This window comes from Clupea harengus, chromosome 11 (assembly GCF_900700415.2).
Source record: "Clupea harengus chromosome 11, Ch_v2.0.2, whole genome shotgun sequence".
NCBI lineage: Eukaryota > Metazoa > Chordata > Actinopteri > Clupeiformes > Clupeidae > Clupea > Clupea harengus.
In genome coordinates, this window is record NC_045162.1 from 22277153 (window position 1) to 22302652 (window position 25500).

At 42.5% G+C, this 25500-nt stretch overlaps 1 protein-coding gene across 2 annotated transcripts in view; it reads right to left on the reverse strand.

Moving 5' to 3' along the window:
* Window positions 1-2847: 2847 nt before the first annotated feature.
* The window catches only part of adcy2a (adenylate cyclase 2a), a 76703-nt gene continuing 54050 nt past the window's right edge, over window positions 2848-25500 (reverse strand). Inside the window, exons 14-25 of one of the 2 annotated variants that reach the window (XM_031576268.1) lie at window positions 24841-24938; window positions 24362-24446; window positions 18467-18604; window positions 17582-17701; window positions 15304-15488; window positions 13924-14008; window positions 7981-8139; window positions 7281-7427; window positions 6208-6315; window positions 5606-5720; window positions 3615-3739; window positions 2848-3188 (exon numbers count right to left, since the gene is read on the reverse strand). In XM_031576268.1, the coding sequence (XP_031432128.1) occupies window positions 3036-3188; window positions 3615-3739; window positions 5606-5720; window positions 6208-6315; window positions 7281-7427; window positions 7981-8139; window positions 13924-14008; window positions 15304-15488; window positions 17582-17701; window positions 18467-18604; window positions 24362-24446; window positions 24841-24938 (1518 nt within the window). In that variant the 3' untranslated portion in view covers window positions 2848-3035. Of the gene's footprint in view, window positions 3189-3614; window positions 3740-5605; window positions 5733-6207; window positions 6316-7280; window positions 7428-7980; window positions 8140-13923; window positions 14009-15303; window positions 15489-17581; window positions 17702-18466; window positions 18605-24361; window positions 24447-24840; window positions 24939-25500 lie in introns of both variants that reach the window. The other variant, XM_042709133.1, reaches the window with a different exon arrangement.

Genomic DNA, 25500 nt, shown 5'->3' on the forward strand with positions numbered 1-25500 from the left:
GCCCCTCTCTCATGTCTTCTGTATGGCCAGTGTATGTCGCGCAGTCCCTGTAGCCAAGCAGGAGATGTACAGCTGTAAACACACCAAGGTCATGGGTACATTTTCCCAGAGGCAAAACAACAACAACAACAACAACAAAAAAGCGGAAGAGCAGTGGTTTCTGTGAGAGGCTGTCTGGTTCAAGGTCCTCGACAACACAAATCCTTGTAATGCTTTGCACACACTTCAGTTTATACTTCAGTCTTAAGACCCTCAGATTATCTGTTCTTTCAACACTTCCCAGAGAGAGAGAGAGAGAGAGAGAGAGAGAGAGAGAGAGAGAGGGAGAGAGAGATATCCACAGCTCCTCAACTGATATTAGACTTGTCTTCGCCTCTAAAACTGGCACAGACCAAACCTGTGATGTATATCTGGTATCAGCAGATGGTCCTGGATCGCACTCTCCAATCTCCCAGAAATGATTTGCCTCCGCTGCGCGCTGGTGTCTGTGGGTGGCTTTGGGGAGGCAAGTGAGACGCTGCGATGGAACAGAGCCTTTAGCTTTCATCCGCTACTCTGACTGGAGCGGCTCAGTGTCCCCGCTTCCCCTGTCCTCGCCTGGGCAGAGAGAACAGGGCTCTCTCCGTCCATAGAGCAGAGCTTAGCTGAGGCCAGTAGGTTACAGTGCGGTGCGGTATAAAAACCTCACTGTGTGTTGCTTGAGGAGACGTGCCAATGATGAAGCTCAGTGCTAGACTTTTCCCCAGCATCGCCCACACACTGCCATACCCACAGTTACAAGTTCAAGGCCAGTATGGACTATGGGTTTTAACTCTTTCACTAACATAGCCACACACTGCCAAACCCACAGTCGCAAGTTCAAGCCCAGTATGAGACAGAACCTTCACAGTCTGTGTTGGAGGACAGTCAGAGGGGAGTGCCAGAGAGGGGCAGCGCTGGTGGAGATCTCATCCTGATTGGAGCAGGGCTTTAGGCACTGCTGATCGGGAGAGAGAGGGAGGGAGAGAAAAGTGTGGGTAGCAGGTGGAAGAGAGATGAAGAGAGATTAGGGTGGGGGTCAGAGGAGAAGGGAGACTGCGTGTTTGGGTCTTTGCGTCTGTGTGTGTGAGTCCTGCATGTATTTCTATGTGTACTTCACATAGTTGCAGGATTCATGCCCAGCATGGGCTATGGCTTTTAGCCTCTAAGCTAGGATAGCCACACTGCTGTGCCCGCGGTCGCAGGTTCAAGCCCAGTATGAGACGGTACCCTCCTCAGGCTGTTTTGGAGGAGAGTCAGAGGGGAGCACCAGAGAGGGGCAGTGCTGGTGGAGATATCATCCTGATTGGAGCAGAGAGCAGCAGGGCTTTCCGGGGGGGAGGGCAGAGAGAGAGAAGGGGGGGGGTAGCAGATGGACGATAAAGAGAGATGAGGTGAGGTGCAGGGGAGACTGCATGTTGAGTGTTTTTGTCTATTGGCCTTTTTCCAATTAAGATCAGGGCTAGCCCAAGGCTTGTCCTCGGGCTTAAGCACCGGTGAATAGCCTCGCTCTTCTGTTTCCATTACGAGTAGCAGAGAACATCGACGCTAGAAACTTCTAAACAGTCCTTCACAATGGTCACATGAGCACACGGAAATAAAAATGACATTGAAGTATTTCATGAAATTGTTGATAGCAATGTCCTTTTGCGAATGTTTTTACTTATCCATACATAGTCTGTTGCTAGGCAACCTAAACTATCACTTCCTACCTTTTTTTTTAATTTCTCCGCTTACATTGTTGGGTTTTATTCCATGCTGAAAGTCCCTAGTTCAGCCCTGATATGAACATGCTCCACTCCGGGGTCAAACGGAGGCCAATATGGGCCATGGCCCCAGTCAAGCCTCAGAGATGGAAACAAAGAAAGTCTGAGGCTTTCTTCTCCCGAGCCCGGGGTTTTACCCCACAGTGGAAATGTGCCAAGTGAGTGTTTGTGTGTGTGTGTGATGTTTGGGGGGGGTCTGTGAAGATTGAAGAAGAAGATTGGTTTGTCTGTATCTTTGTGTGTCTGTGTGTGTATGTGTGTGCATGTTTACCATTTTGTGTGTGTGTGTGTGTGTGTGTGTGTGTGTGTGTGTGTGTGTGTGTGTGTTTGTGTGTACGTGCGTGTGTGGGCATTGTCTGTGTGTGTTACCCTCACTCCTTGTAGCATCACCTCCAGCTGAACAGAAAGCACAGAAAACAGCCATGCTGCTTCAGAGCGTGACTCATCCTCTGAAACCCTGCCGTGTTTCAGCAGAGCTGCACTTTCTGGCCCCCGACCCACCACCTGCCAGCCCCCCCCTCCTCCCCCCCCCCCACATGCAAACACCATTTATACAAACCTGTTCTCACATATCTCACATCCACTCACACAAATTCAGTTTGAGTGCGTGAGGCTTAGTTCGTTAGATACAGGTACACAAACCAATCTGTTCTGTCACACCGTCATACATCCATGGCACACAAATTCATTTTGAGGTTTAGGCCGAGATCAATAGATACAAAGTTTAATGAATAGGCTTTTACAAAATAAAAAAAGAAAGAGAAAAAAAACAACGACAATGGTGATGAACATCAAAACAGTTTTTGTCGTATTTGGTTTTCATACAAAACATTATGCTACCATACATCCATTGATATAGACCCTGTATGAACATTCCTACTGAAGAAATGCTGTTGAATTGGTTTCAAGTTTGTAAATACATCCAACATTCCGTGCATCTGAAGAGAAGGCGGAGCTATGTACAAAAACGTCTCTGATTGGATGTCCTTCAGATTGTTTTTATCTGATTGGATGTCCTGTGCATGTTTAGCTTTCTGTGATTAGGTTCCCATTATCTGTTTAGATTTTGCTGTGAGTGAATGCCTTCGGCCTGTTCGTTTTCTGTTATTGGCTGTCCTGTGTCTGTTGCTCTTGCTGATTGGCTGTCCTGTACCTGTTGATTTTGCTGATTGGATGTCCTGCATCTGTCGCTGTATATGATTGGATGTCCTATGTAAGTCCCTTTCTCTGACTGGCTTACCCAGCGTGACCTCATGTCACTACGTTCCCCTGTGACAGAGAGCGGCTCATCTCGGTGTGGACAAAGTAGGTCTTCAGCTCGCCTTTGCCCTTCACACTGATGATGCCCCGACAGGTGCAGGAGTAGCCCAGAGCCACCAGCACCGCACTCGTCTCCTCCGTCACCTGAGGGGAGAGATGGAGAAGGTGGTGGAGTCAATACGGGACCCTTACTACCTTTATTCCATTTATCCCTTTATTTAAATAGGGCCAATGATATAGCTATGGCAACGCTACTGCCAGTCTTAGCATGTTTATGTGGCCGATGCAGTGAATGGAGAGGTTATGGTTGAGAAGGTTGGTTTCTTGTTCCTCAGCATGTAGCTGTAGGCTAACACCTTGCGAATTGTTTTGATGCTATTTATGACACACATTTAGGTTCTAGTCATACTCTCAGCAAAGATGTAGCTCATGATGATGTGATGAACACACACACACACACACACACACACACACACACACACACACACATACACACACACACACGCATGCACGCACACACACACATACACACACACACACGCATGCACGCACACCCACACACACAGTCACCTGTATCTTGCCCAAGACTCCAGTGCTGTCCATTCTGCTGGCTACATTCACTGAGTTGCCCCAGATGTCATACTGGGGCTTCTGGGCTCCGATTACGCCAGCAATCACAGGCCCATGGTTGATTCCTGTAACACAACACAGACATCACACATCATAACACAGCACAAATCATCCATCATGCTACCAGGACTCCCCCGTCTATAAATACCCCAGAAAAAGAACAATGGCCAAAAAGCATCCCAGGCTTAGAATACTCATTAACTGTGCTGTCTAATGCAACATTGGGATCACATAATTGGATCACAACCCCTATCATCATGACTACACAACCCCTATGAACATGACTACACAACCCCTATGAACATGACTACACAACCCCTATGGTCATGACTACACAACCCCTATGGTCATGACTACACAACCCCTATGGTCATATCTACACAACCCCTATGATCATATCTACACAACCCCTATGAACATGACTACACAACCCCTATGAACATGACTACACAACCCCTATGAACATGACTACACAACCCCTATGAACATGACTACACAACCCCTATGAACATGACTACACAACCCCTATGAACATGACTACACAACCCCTATGAACATGACTACACAACCCCTATGAACATGACTACACAACCCCTATGATCATGACTACACAACCCCTATGAACATGACTACACAACCCCTATGGTCATGACTACACAACCCCTATGAACATGACTACACAACCCCTATGAACATGACTACACAACCCCTATGATCATGACTACACAACCCCTATGAACATGACTACACAACCCCTATGAACATGACTACACAACCCCTATGGTCATGACTACACAACCCCTATGAACATGACTACACAACCCCTATGAACATGACTACACAACCCCTATGATCATGACTACACAACCCCTATGAACATGACTACACAACCCCTATGAACATGACTACACAACCCCTATGAACATGACTACACAACCCCTATGAACATGACTACACAACCCCTATGAACATGACTACACAACCCCTATGAACATGACTACACAACCCCTATGATCATGACTACACAACCCACATGATCATATCTACACAACCCACATGATCATAGCTACACAACTCAGCTATGTTATTGTGACCTGTTGAGCATAGTGATGTAGTGCAGATGTCTTCAGACATGTCAGTGAAATGTCTGTGCATACACACAGCCCTCGTGGGATCAGTAGAGTTAACTGATAGACAAACAGCCTTCCAGAGTTAGAGGACCACTGAGACAGAGACTGCCACTGCCCCCACAAAACAGCCCTGGCCACGGATCAACCCCCACTGGGGCATTCTGCTGTGATGAACTGCTGACAAACTGCCCTGGACTCTTGCTGCCAACAGGACAGAACAGCTATTCATTTACCATAGATGCCCACCCTGGGACTCAGGCAAGCTGCTGACCTCTGCATTTCTTACCTGTCAAAGTGTACAGGAACAGTCCTACACAGCACTTAGATCGATAAGGTCACATGCTGATGTATCTTTAATAAGGGACAATGTGTCATCCAAATTATAGATTTCAAGTTAGCAGGGTGCCAAAATGATTCTATTCTGACAGGCAACGAGATTTTGTAACTAATATCTGCAGATTAGTCAAAGCAGATGAAATTCTGAAGCACCCAATTGCTGATGAGCTACACTGGTGCGCAGGTGTCTCATCGGTTAAAAAGACTGCTTCCTCTCTCCTGTTGGGTCTCTCATCAGTTAAAAAGGCTGCTTCCTCTCCTGTTGGGTGGCCTGGCTTGCTTTGTACTTTGAGACCACATACAGCACAGCACTCACCACATTGCATTCCTAACAATAACCACGCATTACCGATAGCCGACTTGAAGCCATACCATACTCTCTTTCGTCTTTAATTTAGTCAATAAAATAATTTCTGTTCCACATGCGACCCCTCATCTCCCCGTTTTGTTGGTGGTAACACTTACCGACTCTTAGTTTGAAGTCATTAAAGGAATGTTTGTTGATGACGTCCAGCTTTCCAACCAAGGCAAAGGCGAACTCCACCATGGTCCCGATGTGCATATACTGCCTATCATGCTCCTGTGTTGAGACCAGTAAACGAAAAAATGAAAATACAAAGTCACAAATCCTGTGTTGACATTTGCCCCATCTCTTCCAACCCCACCAGAAGGATGATCCTCTCACTCACATTACCACCTATCTATTCCCATCGACAAGCACTCCAAACGGCACGCACGAGCCGCAGTGCATATCTATCCTCACTTCTTCAAGGGCACTCTTTCAAAGTCATCATAAGCATCTGCCTCCCGCTGGCACACACACCTCACTTCATTACCCTAAGCCACAACAACGGTGCTCGAGATTCTCCATAAGGACAGATGTGGCCTTGGCACTTGTGTGCATTGGGACGATTTGTGGATGTTTGTAAACAGAGGACATTAAAAAAAAGCACGGTGTCTATTATTCTTTTTTCTACACCTCCTCCGGGGAGGACAGGAAGAAAGCCACATGAGTGGCATGGAGTCGGAATCCAACTAATGTATCGAGTGAAACATGCTCGGCTCACCTGTGTGCCGTCTGCCCCTGGAGAGGCGTTGAGTCCTGTGGCGGCCATGTAGGTGCTGCCGATGGTCTTGATCTTCTCAACGCCGCTGAACTTCGGCTTGGAGAGAAGCTGTGAGGAGCACCCACACGAGAGGGGGGTCAGAGGGGAGCTCACCGCAGAATAACAATTCATGTTTATTTGGGTTCATCGCAGGAAATTAAATATCCAAAATGGCTAGTAGATACAGCTGTTACTCGAAATTCAAATGCTGTTCAATGTTTCTGTGTAGTAGTCCATATGGTGGAATTCCAAATAATAAGCAGTGCACGCACAATCAAATATTAATAAAATAATGTCTTTAAATATATATATATATATATATATATACAGTTAAGATGAATTCACACAACATCAAAATGTTTTAGTTTTTAGTTTAGTTTCAGTAAAAGACTGCTTCCATCAACAATGGCAGATTTTAAATGTATGCAAACATCAGAGACATTCTGTTCTCTGTTCTCTCCAGCTGATCCTCCTCGTCTCAGCATCAAGACAGCTCTTCCATTGTCCTTCCCTCGCTCGAGAAGCCGCAACTTTTTGTCCATTTTCCTCTTTTGTCTATTTCCCTCCTCACGAACAAAGCTAGCTACCATCTGCCTCCTCTCTGGCAATGTAGCCTTCCCCCATGTTTTCTAACTGTCACCTAGCCCAAACCCTGCTCTTCCACTCTGTACCTGCCCAATGATATGCTGTATGATATGCCTATGCTGTAATGCCTTGTACCTGATTTCACTTCCTCCCTGTTCTTGAACACTGGATCCTTAGACTGTGACAAAGTCATCTCCAGGCTGGTTTTTAACACATTTGAACTCCTCCATCAAGATGTCATTGTCATTGACAACTCCAAAATTCATTTTCCATACAAAGCAACAATACTTAGACAACATGGCACCCCAAGCCATTTCCTAACTTCCTTATTCATGACTCTGTCAGATTTCATAAATCATATATTTAGTTAGTAGAGTATAGAGGTACTTTCAGTGCATTTAGAAAAATGCCCCTTACCCCCCCCCCAAAAAAACAGGAGGGAAAAGTACCTCATCAAAGTCTGCTATGATTTCATTCAGGAGCCGAAGGCATTCCAGGCCCTCTTTGTTGACGTCCGACTCAGTGTAGAACTCTTTGAAGTCCGGGATGGAGGCAAACATGACACACACCAAATCATAAGACTGGTGGTACAAATCCTGTCATGAAGAAACATGTACACAACACACATACACACACACACACACACACACACACACACACACACACACACAAAGGTTGGCAAGAAACTTTAATTAGTAAACCAGCACCATTTTCAAACAAGATCCTTAATTTAAAATGACAGCTTGTTGTTGTGCTTCACAGCTTGCCAGTCCATTTTCACCCTGAACATTTTACTACGAGCTGTAAGCTAGAAATGAGTTTAACTTTTCCATAAATCAATACATCCTTTTTAAGTTAAATCAAGAAGGAATCAAGAAACTTTTAACCTTCATTATGTTTAACTTTTTCAGATTGACGTAACTAAATGTAAACAAGTCCTAGTGCTGAAAACAATGCAGATCCTCAGAGAATAACTGAATGCCTCACTGACTGTCCGTAAGGTTAAAAGTGAATGTTCTCAACATGGAACTTTCATTCATTCCATCTTCCATTGGGTAGTAACTGGATAATTAGACCATGCCATCATTGCTAATCTCATTCTGAGGTAACTTTTACACCTTTCTGAGGTAACCATTACATCGACCTTACCTCATTCTTCCAGTTCCGCGCCAGGAAGTGCTCTGCGACATGGGCCGGTAAAACGTTCTCCAGCAGCACGCGGTTGAGGTTCTCCATGGTCTCAATTTCCTCGCACTCCTTCTTGAACTTGTTCTTCCACAGGAAGTCCAACCTACAGTAATATTCATTCTGTTACAAGAGGACACAGAGGTGAGGCCTCCATTCTCATCCGGTTCAGAGTCAACACAACACCAGCTCTGGGCACACACAACAGCTAACCATGGAAAAGGATGTGGGCCCTGGTCCGGTCCTGATCCGGCACAGATCCACACACACTCCTGATCAGAACCGGACCAGCGCCTGTGATTACCCTACACTCTCATTTATCCTGGAGTCAACAGAACAGCAGCCCAGCGCACAGCTGAGTGACAGCACACGGCACAGATCCACGCACACCAGATCAGCGCAGGATCCGCTACTGAATAAGCATAGATGGGCTCAACGGGAGAGAGCGGGAAATGAAAGGCACATGTGTGTCAGACACAAAAGCACTGGGATACGTCAGTATGTGTTAATTTAAAAGACTACCAGCAGTGGAGATGGAAGGACAGGCATTCTTTCTTATTATGGTGGGGTTTGTATCGAATGAGGACCATTCAGGGGAACACGCACGCACGCACGCACGCACGCACGCACACACACACACACACACACACACACACACACACACACACACACACACACACACACACACACACACACACACTCTAATCACATGTCAAAAACTTCATCTCAGAGATGTACATGAATGCGACATGCCAATTAATGAAACCTCTTATGTAAATGTACACATCAAATTAGGTGTACAGGGTACAACGAAACATAAATGTACGTGCAATTGTGCATGTCTGTTTGTTATGTTACCAGTCCAGCAGGCCATTTGCCATGTCAGACTAATTGGCCTAAATGCCACTGAGCCGCATGTCTAATAAAAGCTATTAACTGAGTAGAGTCACTTTGGACAGAAGTGAATCGTCGTGAATAATTAAAGCCGAAGGGCTGGGGAAGTTCAGCTCTGTTCATTTTACAAGACCGCAAAATATCGCTGGCTGCCTTTCTATTGTGAAGTAGAGCAGGTTTTCTCAGACATGATGAGGGGTACAGTAAGGGTTACGATGGAGACCAGGGACACAAGCACTAACAGAATGGTTTATGTCATGGTTGCTTATAGACTGTGCCACCCAAGTCTTACTTACATATAGATGTACAGGTATGTAAATACTGTCATGTGCGGCTGCTTATGCATCATCTGACAATAGTGACCCGAAACACCCAAATGTATATGACATTCACATTCAATGAATCAGGTGGCTTGTATGCATAGAGGGGTTCATTTGAATGTGTGGTATATTCCACTTGGTTACCTTACAATAGGAAATTTAGGATTTAACTTGTAAAAAATGTGCATGTGAAAAGAATATATCTCTAGAAGGGAAGCGTACAGTCTTTGCTGAGCATGTTTGAACCCAGGACCCTCCTCTTTGAATCCCCCCCCTCATCTGTGATTGCTCTCTAACCATCACTGTCAGGAGCTCCTCCCCACCCCCCTCATCTGTGATTGCTCTCTAACCATCACTGTCAGGAGGGCCTTTGGTGTGGAAGCTCTGGTCTGTGTCAGCACTTTCTCTTTCTCAGCGCCTGGCCTCACAAGAGGAAAATTAGTGAAAACATAATCAGGACTGAAAGCGTACAGAGAAGAAAGAGGAGGGGAATAATGACTAAAGCTACCTGTTTTCGGGTTTTATCACGCACATAACAGAAAATTACAAATTAAAACTATTTTATTACTGTAAAGTAAAAAAAACAGCTCTCGAGGGCTTGAAAACTAAGAAGGAGTCAAGCTCTTTGTTCCATTATTTATGATTTAATAATGGCTTTGGAAGTCATACCCATGTTTAATTCATTTAATTCTTTCTTTAATGTTTAAGACTTACAGCTATGCAGTTGTATACCCATTGTTTTCATTACATTGCCCTTCACCACATAAAAGAGAAATATAGCATAAGATGTAGAAGAATGTCACTTAGGAATAATTACACATCTTTTTATATTTAATCTGATGAGTAGCTGAATTTCTTTCCTGTTTCTTGTGTGAAAAGCCTTTACTGAGCTGAATTATTGATCTCATATGCAGAAACACACACCTTAATTAAAGCCCATGTGCTCACGCAAATGCTTGGCGCCATGGTTAAAAGTGTTGGAAATCATGGTAAGCCAACCTGTCTGATGGGTTAAGTTTGAATACAAAATTATTGATTTATTAAAATGCTTGACGGGGGATTGATCTTCTTCTCATATCACTTTATATCACTACACATTCTCATCTAACTATATATCACTACACATTCTCATATCACTATATATCACCACACATTCTCCTCATATCACTACACATTCTCATATCACTTTATATCACTACACATTCTCATCTAACTATATATCACTACACATTCTCATATCACTATATATCACTACACATTCTCATATCACTATATATCACCACACATTCTCATATCACTATATATCACTACACATTCTCATATCACTATATATCACTACACATTCTCCTCATATCACTACACATTCTCATATCACTATATATCACTACACATTCTCATATCACTATATATCACTACACATTCTCCTCATATCACTATACATATCACTACACATTCTCCTCATATCACTATACATATCACTACACATTATCCTCATATCACTACACATTCTCCTCATATCACTACACATTCTCCTCATATCACTACACATCCTCCTCCACATCAAATCACTTCGACATATTTGCCTCTAGACTCCCCAGTTCTCCCCAAAAAATAAATATATAAATAAGCAAATGTTTCAGTTTATTAGTTAAGCATTATGTTTTCTTCATTCCATGACAGTTCATAATTAAAAAACGTAGGGTGTGATTCTCCCATGCGCTTAAGTTTAGAAAGACTGGGCATCTCTTGTAAACACCATATACGCATATTCTGCCCTTGATTTGCAAATGTTTCAGCCACGTGCCTCTGAGGGTTGTAGGAATGGACACCATATTGTCTTTAATGTGGGCAGTAGGCCTATTTGTAACATTATTATACATGTACAGTACAAATAAAGTTGCAAAATCACAACTTTTGTGTGTCAAATTTTGGTTTTCATCTACAGACATAACATTACATTATTTTTATTAACAATCTATTATAGGTTAAAGGAACATATTCGGCTAACACTAGGTTATATTACATATTAGGCCAACACAAGGTTGTATTACATTGTTAAACAGGGTAAAAAAAATACATGTTTTAATCACATGATCTTGTGAACAAGCCTTGTGAATAATTTAAATTTCTTTCAAATTCATTTTAATTTTCTTCTAATTTGAATTAGAAGAAAAACAGCCACATTGATTGAAGGCATAGGCATTACATGCAAAGCCAATGGCCAGCGTCCTGACCTTGTTTGAACACACCAGAGCCTGCTGACGTGCAGCGCAGCTAGGTTTTTCAGACCGACCATGAAGCCATCATCTACCACACTTGTGCAGTTGCAGGGACGAACAACTTTCAACTTTCAAGCCACAGTAATGATCCATATTCTCCGCCAGTCCTCATTTAAAATAATGAGTGCTCTGACTGTCCTTGCATGTGGGTCGCCTCAGAGGCTGGCTGGAGTGATGAACATAACTCAGTCATCGGTGGTGAGGTGTTTGATTACCTGATTGCTATTTAGTATTTAATAATAGGCTACGCAACACAAGCTTAAGATGAGACATTGAAACATGCACTTTGATGCAACTTTTCCTCAATGGTGAAATCATGACCTCAACCACGTCTTTAAAAATAGATCTAGCAAATGTGCGATTTGGATAATTTACTTGATTGGTGGGTTAATTTGATACATAGAAATAGATGCTTTAATTTAAGGCTATTCATAATAGAGTTCTTCGCTTGCCTTCATGTTCAAAATCAAAGTCTGATTTACATTTTCCGTGGATTTCAATGACATTCACAAGGTTAATGCGAAAGTCCACATTCCGCATTTTCCAAGCAGCAATTAAACAAGGGTGTGACCCAGTTTTCCTCTATTTTAAATAAATCACACCTCTTTTATAAGGTCGCCTTCATTCTGAAGTCAAGCACTGTGCACGTGATCGGAGCGCGTAGGGGAGAATACTGAACTGCACTGAACTAAACTAACTAAATACTAAATAAATAACTGAAATGCACGCAATTGGAGGCACAAAAAAGGACTTACGTGTGAATGGGAGAATACGGCCCGAACAGGGGTAGAGAGAGAGAGACTAGAATATGTCCTTAGACCCTAAACCCAGCACCGCCAGACACTCTTAATTCTTATTCTAAATTGTATACATGCATAAATATGTGCACTCATACATAGGTACAGTTGGAACATGAGGACAGTTGTAACTTGCTTAATTTCTCAGCTGGTGTCTAGCGTAGTGCAATGAAACTCACAGACAACAGGTGTGATGGCATCAGCGTGCTACATTCAATATTTCAGCTTGTGTCATAGACAGAAGTCATTTTGTGGGGCACATTTTTAACTTTAAAGTTAAAGATTTTGACTGCACAATTGATGTGCTTTGACAGGAACACAAGTAACAGATGGTTGTGATCAGTGATTTCTGAACTAGAAGCTAGCGTAATTATTAGCTGCATACAATGTGTTGTATTACAATTAGGAAAGTTTGGCAGGGGACAGTTGTAACATGCATTGCAATCAGATGCAACCAGCAAGCGTAGCTAGCAAGTGAAATAAGCTAGCCATTGTTGTGAAAATGTGACACCCTTGGTTTGTAAGCGACTATCTCACTGGCATTTTGAAAACAAGTGCTGTAAAGACTACAACTACAACTTGAATAATGCACGGCTGTTGCCATAAATTTGACTTTACCGCTTCAAACTAACATGTTACAATTGTCCTTGGCTACTGTTACAACGGCCCCCCTCACTGCATTTAGATGAAAATTAGAGAGAAAGTAAGGCACATGTGCTTGAATTAGTGAAGCAAATAAAGAGACAAAAGGTGTATGTTGTACATACATGTTAAAATGAATAGTATCACTTATGCCAATTTTGGTGACAGAAAAAAAAAGTGTTACCACTGTACCTGGTCTCCCCAACTAAACTTCCGTCAGTTATAGTGATGTGGCCAAAGAAAAGCCAGTTCTTATCTGGCCTCTAGCCCATAAACCTATTTTCAGCTCCGCTCTAAATCCAGCTCCCATCCTATCCTACCGTACCCCCGCTCCCCTCCCTCCAAAAGCCAATAAATAAGGTAGTAGTGTGGTGCTGAGGGTGGTGTATTGGCAGGCGGGGGGGGGTGAAACTGCCTCCTGATGGTTTCTGCTGGATGCGGAGCGGCCATCTAATCTCTGAGGAAATCTCAGCAGTGAGATAGATGGGGTCATTTCCCCCCTAGGCTCCAGACACAGGTGCTATAGTGGTGCCATGTGCCTGATCCACCGCTCATTACTGTTTGCTATGGTAAACCAACACTGTCTGCGAGCAGGAACATTCGTCTTCAGAAAGCTCCAGCCACTCCTTTGCATAATGTTCTTGTTTAAGCGTTGGAGGTGACGCCTGGGTTAGACAGCTGTGATGTAGGGGCTACATTCACTCATCCTTCACGCCAGTGGCACTGGGTGGAATTTTGCCATGCAAATTGATTGATTAATTGATTAAGTTCAGGATGATTTATTACAAATCAATTCAAAATAGACAATCAATGTATGCATTGCTGTGGTTCTTGACCTTTGCTGTGGAACCACACCCAATTGTATGTCGTGGAATGGAAATGGACAGGTTGACAGGCTGAAAGAACAATAGCACTGTAGCGGTGGTCTGATGGGAAATTAAATTCATGTGTGTGTAAAATACGCTCAGCGCTCACCTGTCTGGCCAACACCAGGAGCGTGACGAAGAATATGAACAGAGACACAGAGCCCATGGTCTTCAAGTCTTTCAGAACACCAGGCCTGTGGGGGAAGAGAGTCAAACAGAGAGTAAAACACACACACACACACACACACACACACACACACACACACACACACACACACACACACACGTTGACATATAGCATAGTTTGGAATAAGATTGCCCAATCTACTCTGTGTAGGTCTGTAGACCTAGCTAGGTCAATAACATGTTTCCTGACAACCATATAGTCCATGTACACTGCGCTCCAGTGCATCTCAACACATATCTGCACATTTACAATGGTAGTGCAAAGTGTGAGAAATTGTCCTGCATTTATTACTAAAGGGAAAATAAATATATATATATGTATATATCATGGCGCCATGACGGAAGTCTATCGACAGATTTCTAAAATTCCTTTCTCATGGCATGGTTAGCCTCAGGGCATCTTTGATTGCCTGCATAAAATGAGTTTCTTCAAAGTGATTGTTCAATGGCCTTTCAAACAGTAAGCTTGATATGATCATTTTGTCTTTTCACTGAAAATGACTCCTTTTACCACTGTGTGTGAAGGGTGAGAGCCAGCATTACAGAGTTATCTTGGGCAGAGAGGACCTCTCTGTCTTGCCTGGCCCATTACACGCCATCTTTTCAATTGTCTTCCAGTCGGAGCACAGAACTTTAGCTCAAGATTTCACGTTCAAACTTGATGATGAAAAAAGTGATGATGACAGCTAGACTTTTCAATGGAAAAGAAGCCCATGAGCTTCTCTCTCTCTCTCTCTCTCTCTCTTTATCTCTATCTCTCTATCACACACACGCACACACTCATTGGATTGAAATAATCAATAATGTTATCTTAGATAATATGTATGGAGGCTTCAGAACGATTTGTAAGTCATATGTAGGGTTCTCGATGGCGTGACATGAAGAGAAATATGAAAATGTATGTAGAATGCATCATATTCAGCATGAAATATATATCTACAGAGCAGACAGAGCACTTATATAAGCTACAGTATAATATCAGATGACATTGAACTGGTTTGTCTTGTGCGTGCATTCTTTACCTCCACTCAACTGAACTCTACCAACAAATAAACAAGATTAAATCACTGTTCTTTCACAATTACTCTAAAAGCCCAAATACAAAGAGTAATGAAATGATAAATTAGCAAGGTATGGATGGAATGGAGAGCGGGATGGATGGAGATAGATAGATAGATAGATAGATAGATAGATAGATAGATAGATAGATAGATATGTTGATTGATCGACTGACAGATTGGTTGATTGGTTGATTGGTTGATTGATTGATTGATTGATTGACAGCATGTCCATCTCTACTGACCTGTCCAGTACTTCTGTCTGGTAGAGGAACCTGCTGTACTCGTCCAGCAGGGCGGCGTGAGTGTGCAGGATGATGATGTTGTAGGCAATAACGGCCACAAGCATCACCAGCATCTTGAGCTCGTAGTTGATGCGCAAGAACACAGAGCAGGAGATGAGGCCCAGGATGCAGCTGTAGATGAAGTACTGCCAGGACACACACACACGCGCACACACACACACACACGCGCACACACACACGCATGCACACACGCACACACAGTACACTGATGAAGATGCAAAACACAAAAAGCAGTTCTACAACTCTTTCAAAGAGGTCATACATTGAAACATTTATACCTCTCCAAAGTTCTGAAGAAGTGAACAATATGGCTAGATTGTGTTATGCTCAGGGTTAGGGCATTCCCTCTGTTCTTTAGACTACAGTAATCAACAGACATAAACAATACAAAAGTCTGGTAGAGTCTGTGTTTGAACAAGGGAAAAACAAGAACCAGAACTTTGAAGAAGAACACTTTTACACATTTATTTTAAGAAACATCTCCGCAGACCCAGAAAAGAAGACCAAAACAGCTCCCTTTCTCATTAAGGAACCCGTTTCCCTTGAAGTGTTTATTTACAGACTATTTACTACATCTGTCTCAAGTGTATAAAGCTTTTCTCCATTTATCCCATCAACAAACACAGTACAAAATCATTTCTAACACAGCCTCCCCCGAGGATGTCTACAGACTCATTTTTTTCCGGAGACAGAGGGGCAGATGTACGTACATTAAACAGCACAGCACAGAAACTTGACCGGTCTGTGTCTTTTCATTTCATGTCGGATGTACTAAACTTGTGGCTGATCGCGTAATCAACGCATGTCACTGCCCTCTGAATGCAATTTGCGGCACCCGCAACAGAGCTGTATCATTCAATCACAGGCGAAATGGAATGGAATAATAAAACCGCCGTTCGACGTTAAAAGGAAGTTTAGCGATCAGGAAATAGCTATACATGCTTATAAGGTGTCATCAATCAGAGAGATAATACAGAGCAGTAACTCTACACCACTCAAAAAAAAACAATAGTCTTACTATTTGTGCAGCTGTAAGAGACACATTCAATAGTGTGAACATGTCAACATATGCATTCTATCAACTGCATGAAGGGATATGGATGAAGTGACAGAAATAGTGTTACGTACAGGTATCTAGACACCCAAGCACATGCATTCATGTTTTTGTTTATTTGTTTGTGTAATTAATTAGTGGCACCTGCTGCGTCATTCCGTGTGCAGCAGACGGCCCCTCAGTAGGGGTGGTGCTATCCTTTTAACTGCAATGATGGCGTCACCTGTGCTGGGTGGAGGGAATGGAAGAATGGGGATAGTCTAGATTTTAGAAACTAAGCTTGGCTCCACGGAGAATGTTTTGTTTTCTGTTTGTTTTCTTTTGATGAAGCCAGCTAACCACCTGTTAGTGACTCACACACCATTGCCTTCACACAAACCACATGGGATACTGAGAAAAAAGGAAGCACCAGACTGTTATTATGGAAAAGATAAAATGACAAAGGATAACTAAACAAACAAAACTGAAGAAAAAAAACAAGGAAAATAAAACCGTGCGGGGCTACCCGTAATTGGCCATTGGAGAAGGATCATCTCCATCAGTGGGGTCCGACAGGTGCCAGACCATTTTAGCTACGTTTGTTTTGTTTTGTTCTGACACACACACACACACACACACACACCTTAGTTACTGCACTACTTTCTGTCATTTTGAGTATATCTCAATGACCTGGGAGAGTGGCTGGCACTTAACAATAGGCAAACAAAAGTAGAGGTTGCTTTTAACATTGTGCAAATGAGCAAATGAGCTCAGACTACTGATTCCAATTGTTTATGGACGGTTCTCTTATCCACATATCTTGGACGCAATCTGGATTCCCAAAAACTTGTTTTTGGAAGTTCGAAATTTCCCCCCCGCAAAAAAAGACATTCATACACACAACGGAATACGGAATCAGTCACTCCCTGCTCTCATTTTGCCCCAAACTTCCACTTTTCCCACGACAATCCCACGAATGCTTAACCAAAAGTCAGAAGAGCGCAACTTGTCATTCTGCTCTCCTGCAGCAGGTAGAATGCAGTTTTAGCCATAGGCGGCCTATTTGTACACAACACACCATGTGTTTAGGAGCACGTTGTGACGAAATTATGCCTAAAATGGGCGCTAACGTGCATCTGTCCCTGAGAGAGAACGGTCTGATAAGAACAGAGTTATTTTACTTACAGGAAGGTAGAAGTTATTCTTCTCTATGAAAGGCACTGCTAGCCCGTCAAGGTAGAAGTTTGTCTCATTTGAGATGTTGTAAACAGGTATCGGAGTGGTTGAATCCTCATCCAAAAAGAACTGTAGAGAAAGTGAAACAAAAACTGCTGAGTAGATTTAATTAAACTTTAATTAATTAAGAAATCAAGCAAACTTTATTTAAACAGACAACATTGAGAGCTTCACTGAGCCTCTAAAGAAAGTGGGCTGAAATTGTTAATTGGCTCAACATGTGGAAGTCTCTTCCTGGCAAAAGTTTCAGTTGTGCATATTAATGAACACAGCAACTCCTCTGTCAACAGATTCATCACATCAAAGAGTCTGATCCTCCACCGCTATAGATAGAAAGAGATAAAGGTTTTTTTTTTTTTACACTATTCATTAACTAATTCTGTCAATATGCCTAAATGTGTTTGTCCTAATTTCCAGATAACGCTGTAGTATTAGGTCTGAACAGTGAAGAGGAGGCAGGCAAATGGTGTGTGTTTGCTCTTGAGGCCTGGAGAGGGTGGAATCCTCCCACCATGGAGCACAGAGTAAACAGCACATCAGAATCAAGCAAACACCCCCTCGTCTAGTCCGGGCTGGAGCAATCAGGGACACAGTCGTTTGTCTCAGTGTGCAGTTCTAATTAAAAGTTCCCGATGCAAAACTTCATCGCTATTCATCACAGACGTTGGGTAAGGCAGGGTATCATTCAAAGCTGCAAATGTGATGTTCAGCCTTAGTGCTCCTACCAGCTGTAGGGTTGGTTACTATTTACAAATATTGACATATGCCGCTCGGGAAAGAAGAGCATGCAGCCAATCACAGCAAGACCCATATGTTTTAGCTCCGCCCACATACCATGTTGAAGACGGCCATGACCAGGATGAGGGCAGTGGTTGCCATGGTGAGGGTGATTCGGGGCCAGGGCTTGTTGGCGATGACTCCGGACGAGCGCAGGAGCCAGTGCCAGGAGGACGAGGAGCTTTTACTGCAGTGCTGAGAGAGGATTTGAAAAGGACTTTATTACACTACACAGCACTTTATTCATACAAATAAAACCAATAACTCATTTAATAAACAAAACACTAAATCAAGGGAAAACCAACAGGAAAAAATTGTTCTTTGTTGACGGGTGAGCATATTGCCCCCTCTTGTCTTGATACCACACATCTTCAGAGGAATTAAGATAACCTTTAACTGCATACAAATTGGAGTCTAACTTTATCCTTCATTTTACTAACCTTACAAAAAATGTCTAGTACATCATGGCCTGAGTCTTGCTCAATCTTATTTTCCCTGCTAATGTAATATGCCATTTGGGCACTCCCCAGGATAAAATTGATTAACTGGCACTTGGAAGGTTTTTTTAAACATTATATTTAAACCCTAAAATAAAAATCTGAATTGAAAAAACGTCCCCAAACAACACAAAACACTTTGTTAACAGATTACACAAAGGAGTCGATCCGCAAAAGCATTGAAAACAAAAGAAGTTTCTGTGATTTACATTTGGATTTAAAACTGAAATAAGAGTTAACAGCCAAAATACCATGTAATATTCTCCACTGCCAACCCCCTGCTTTGTTAGCTAATGGTGGCTTATATAAAGACCTCTGCAGTTGAACTGTATTAGCTGAGCCAAAAGCAGAACGCCAAGGCGTATCAAACCTTCTGTTTAGTCTTTTTTAGTCACTTTCACACAATTCTTATATACAAACATTTGCCACTACATTTACATTTAGCAGACGCTTTTATCCAAAGCGACTTACATATGTGCGACTTACAATGCATACACATTTACACTGATGGCACACTGCACATCAGGAGCAATTAGGGGTTCAGTGCCTTGCTCAAGGACACTTCGACAGGGAATCGAACTAGCAACCTTCTGATTACTAAACGACTTATTTACCTCCTGTACCACTGTCGCCACTAGCCACACTTAATTCCATTTGTTCTGACTGAGCCAAAAACCGTTTCAAAATCATCCAAATTAGGAATAAGCAACAAAGAAGAGAAAGAATCATCCCTGTCAGGAGTTAAAATAGCATATGCATATTCCCTCAACATCACACGTTTCTGTGATGCTAAAATTGTCACTTTGAGAAAGATTGATCTAAACCAGACGTCTTTAGGCAAACATGGAACACTCTGAGGAACCCAATGTAACCTGTCCCAACAACATCTCCTGAAACTGACTGAAGCTTTGCTCAAATATCAGTAGATAGAAATATTCCAATCTGTGCCACAAAAAAAGAGGTTACTAAATCATTTAAGATTAGACAGCAGCCCCTATATTTTGACATTCAATTTTTTAGCCGCCCTTTTATTTTTTCAAGTGCTCTATCCCAATTCTTTTGTACTGTCTTGTCATCTCCTAAATATTTAAATCCCCCTTTTTTCCAATTCAACCCCTCTGGGAGTTTTGCCGCTCCGTCCAACCAATTACCTTCTACAATTGCTTCACTTTTATTCCAGTTGACTTTTGCAGAAGATATCAACCCAAAATGTATTACAAAATCATTTGAAATGTCATCACCATTCTGATCTTTAAATCATCAGCATACGCAAACAGACAGAAGACTCTCGGACAATTGGACAAAGAAAACTCATTTGAGTTTTTAGTTTATGAAGCAAAGGTTCTATTGCTATGAAGTAGAGAATAGCAGACAGTGGACAACTTTGTCTTACACACTCAATGCTTTAAAAAGAGAAGTCAAGCCACCATACATTTTTAGTATACTCTCAATGTCATTATATAAGATTGGGAGGGACCTGGAGAGTCAAGACTGCCATCCAAACAACTCAGAGGTAGCTTTCCTCATTCAGCTCCTGTTGGAGGTCTTCCCTAAAACTGACCAAAAATATAAGCCATGGTAAGCCATCTATACCAGGCCCTCGGCCGAGGGCGCCACACCGGGTTCCAGGGCCACACTGATGACCTGCTGCTGCTGCTTCTCCATGCTCATAAGGGCAGCATAGAGCTCTTTCAGTGATAATGTTCTCCATGCACATAAGGGCAGCATAGAGCTCTTTCAGTGATAATGTTCCATCAAGCATTTTTGCTGAGTCCCTTGTGAGTTTTGGCAGATTGTGAAAGAAACCTCCCTTTTAAAAAGCTCTGAGACACTTATTTGCCCGCTTTCTAATATCAGATTGCTTAGATAACGGCACCCGTGATTTCGTACAAGAATTCACTTTTTTTTGTCTATGTTTTTGTTCCAGATTAAAGAAAAATGTAGATGGAACATCCATTTCCGCCGTTTTGAAAACGTGCACGGCCCAAAACGCCCTGTGATTTTTTTCCCTCAGCAGTTTAACCAAGTCCCTCTTTTCACCCTTTAGTCTCTCTAACTGGTCTAGGTTCCCTGTAGTATCGACCTCATTTTGCAGCTCCACAGTTTCATTCTTTTCAGCTTTTTAGAGATCTGGCCAAGTCTCTACTGACATTGAGTGTATACCTCTATGCAATATATAATATAGTTAATCTATAGAATACAATTATTTCATTCTAATTTTGGCTACATCCCACCACTGTTGCAGTAAAGGGGGAAAAAAGGACATTTCTAACCTAGAATTATCCCAGAGAAACATAAATGTCTCTCTAAAATGTCCAACACCTTATTAAAATGGAAATGTTCACTTTTAGGTTTCTCAGCACGTTTACTGATTATACAACAGACCATACAATGATGTGAAGACCCTACAGGACTTATAAAAGAAGACCAAAAAGCATTAAAATAATGCTTAAAACAGTAGATCCAAAACATCTTGCCATAGATAAAATATTCTTTTTATGAAAAGAACTCCATATTTCAACTCAAAAGCCTCAATCATTTCAACAAGACGTTTGCGAGAGGCAGCATGAGGTTCTACATGATTCCGATCTAAAACATCCGCAGTACAATTAAAATCATTAACATTAAAATGTCAGTGCTTCTACCTGTTCTAAGAACTCCACTGAGTTCATCTAAAGTAGGAGCATAAGTACTTTAAGTACAAAGGTGTCATTTTCAAAGACATTCCTTCACTTTCACTTTCAAAGACAGTCTTCACTCTCACTTTCAAAGACGGTCTTCCTTTCACTATTTCTTCATGAGTGACTTTGAAAAAAGAAGGCTAACTCCTCCACTTAGTGAAGTATTGTGACTAAGAATAGCGAGCCCATACCAGCCCCTCACCCAGTTAGCTTCATTCTTTATTGAACATGGAAAACATCTACATTTTTCTGTTTACTTCATTCAAAGAATGCTGCCCTTTTCCCTCCATCTTTTCGGCTCCACTCAAATTCAAAGTAGCGACTTTTACTTCGCCATTTGCAGAAAATGAATGTGACTAGAAAAACACAGAGAAAAAAGCAGTCAAAATAACCCTACTGCATGTCACCATCAAAATCAAGTAATTTCTCCTCAATCTAGACTCTGTAAATCCCTCCTCACCAGTGTTCAAATATGTTGCATCCTGAATCAACTGCTGCCTGTTCAGAAAATAATCTTCTACCCAAACATGAATTTGGAGAGAAAACTGCTAATCTCTAGAACAGCATACAACATGACTGAGGTTAATCTTTTTCTGACATATTTGAATCTGTCGAAATACCCTCACTCTCCTGGTCACGTGCCTCTTCATCTGTTTTTGATTGTTTCTTAACTCTGCGACAAAATTTCTTTCTCCTAGTCTAGGGAAATAAAAACTGTTCTTCTGTCTCCATATCACAGATAATCTCATCCGTTTGGCTATCTTCCGTTGGCTCTGCATTTCCCGCAGCCACCACTGACACCGGTACAGATGGCCCCCTCCCCCTCCCCTCACTAGTCCCCTCGCCTGGAGAGACAGGCGTATCAGTTGGATCCCTCTCTTTTTCTATTTTATTGGGACAGGTACGCAGATGATGTCCCTCTCTACATCCAAAGCAAAAACAACATAATCATATCCATCAAAGACACAAGATGACTCAGACGAGGTGATTTAGACCCCAGGGTTGTTTTCTTCATCGGAGAGATCAGCTGACCTTATCTTGAGCAGTCCCTAACTTACAACTCATTCTTTATAAGCACATTAGACAAGGTTATTTTCTTCAAAGGGCTACTTAGAGAAAGAACCAGAACAAACAAATCATCAACTTCAATGCCATTTTGAGCCACTACATTAGCCTTGTCTACAGTACTTAAAAAGACAAAAACAATCACATTATTCATTCTACATGCATACACCACATTTTCATGTCCAACAACTTTTCCTACCGCTGAGCTGCATTGAGCCGGGCTACATTGAGCTGGGCTACATTGAGCTGGGCTACATTGAGCCGGGCTACATTGAGCGGAGCTACATTGAGCTGGGCTACATTGAGCTGGGCTACATTGAGCTGAGATACATTGAGCTGAGATACATTGAGCTGGGCTACATGGAGCTGGGCTACATTGAGCTGAGATACATTGAGCTGAGCTACATTGAGCTGGGCTACATTGAGCTGGGCTACATTGAGCTGAGATACATTGAGCCGGGCTACATTGAGCTGGGCTACATTGAGCTGAGATACATTGAGCTGGGCTACATTGAGCTGGGCTACATTGAGCTGAGATACATTGAGCGGAGCTACATTGAGCTGAGCTACATTGAGCTGGGCTACATTGAGCGAACTACATTGAGCTGAGATACATTGAGCTGAGCTACATTGAGCCGGGCTACATTGAGCCGGGCTACATTGAGCCAAGATACATTGAGCTGAGATACATTGAGCGGAGCTACATTGATTAACTTTGGACGCCACTTTCACTCCATGACACCTGCTTAATCTCTCGAAGATGGAGTCACCATGCGGACCAGCCCAACAACGCTGGTGGCAGACTCTCCTAAATTCACCTAAACTATAACTTCATCCAAAAAGATGTTGAAACATATAATAGAACAAGAAAATACAGAGAACTTGCATAAGCCAGAGGCGGCTTCCAGACACTCTCACACTCAAACCCACACGCAGTTCCGTCTTCCAAGAGAGGGAGATGGAGGGAGAGAGACGGGGAGAGAGAGGGAGGGAAAGGCTGAGTGAGACAGAGTGCAGAGTGAAAAACAAATAAGGAGAGACAAGGAAATAGATGGAAATGGAAAGGGAGAGAGAAAGAAGGAGTTTCTGAGGGGGAGAGTCAGAGAAGGAAAGAGAGAGAGAAAAAAAGATAAAGAGATAGAGGGGGAGGGACCGAGAGGGATAAAATGAGAGACAGAGAGAGAGAGAGAGAGAGAGAGAGAGAGAGAGAGACAGGCATCCATCAGATCAGCCTCCAGTGTAAACACTGCGTGGGTCACTACACACAGACCTTCCCTAAAAGCCCATGAGTGTTTCACAGCTGACATGATAGCACACCACTGTCACTGAGACATTGAAGCACTTCAAGCACTCACAAATGGGACTATAAACCTTGGCCTGAACTCTGTTTTTCTCACACACAACACACACATATATATACACACAACACACACAGTTCACACACACACACACACATTTACACACAACACACACAGTACACCTACACACATTCAGAGGTCTACATGATCAGCTCTTATGGTGATTGATAACACAGACAATATATAGCATTTGTTAGTCAGACCGGGCATTTTCCTCATGTGGTATGAGCTCAGGGACGTATCAGTAACATGTAGCCTACACTCTGTCACTCCGCAGAGAGCCAGCCTCCCTAATGACTGTGTGAGTAGCATAATGAGTGTCATGAGCGACTTGCAGTCGGTGTCTCTTACCATGAAATGACCCGTGAAGCAGATGAGCAGGATGACGGAGAGAAGCAGGAAGGCCAAGCCAAACGACACCCCGAGAGGAGCCGTCCTGCCACACACACACACACACACACACACACACACACACACACACACACACACACAGACACACAGAAAGAGAGAGAGAGTTAAGATCTGATTGATAAAATGCCTGTTCTTTACTCCAAACACACAAGACAAAGAAAGAGACACTTTGTGTCTAAATGACATCAACATAAAACACATGTTCTTTTTACTTCTATTATTGAATAGACATGTATATGTACCTACCATGTCTATATCTATCTCTGGTCTATCAGTGACTTGTAGTACAGGTAAGATAAACACTTCCCCCAGTATGTCCGTTGTCTGGCCATAGGACCCATGTATTAGTACTGTTAGTATTGTTTGCACCTTGATTCACCAGCTCTTTTAGATGTAAGATCATCACAAAGCATACTTACTTTGGCAAGACCAGTATCTGGACTATGAAAATGCAGAAGAATATCAGGTAGGCGCAGGTCACGTAGTACTTGAAAGCTGGCAGAGTGGTTGCTCTGTACTGGGAGGGACACACACACACAACTCATGTATATGAGCTAAGTTCCAAGGGCCATCCAGCACACATTCACACTTCATATTTAAGGCCAGTGCGACCATCAAAGACATCCTCCAGAACGAACATCAAGAACTGCATTTTATATTATTTAAAAAATTGCTCATGTGTCAGTCATGCACTATGTGTGTGTGTGGGGGGGGTGTCTGTGTGTGTGTGGGTGTATGTGTGTGTGTATATTTGTGTATACAGAAACAGTGAGCAAAAAATAAAACCTGCAATAGGAACTACATCTAATAGGTAATAATGCGTTGATTTTGATATCCATAAACATCAATTAACCGTTTTAGTTTTAGTGTGCGAACTGCATCATTCACATTGAGACAAGGATTTGGTTTCAGAGTTAGCCAGCATCTCCATAAAAGCTAAATGAAATGCCTTGATGGCTCTCTCAAAACTACAACTACAAACTATAGCATGGGACATATTTAATGTATAGCCCTATATGGTAGTCTATTCTATAGAGACTGGAAAAACACAGTTCTGGAGTGACTCCATGCACAAATGT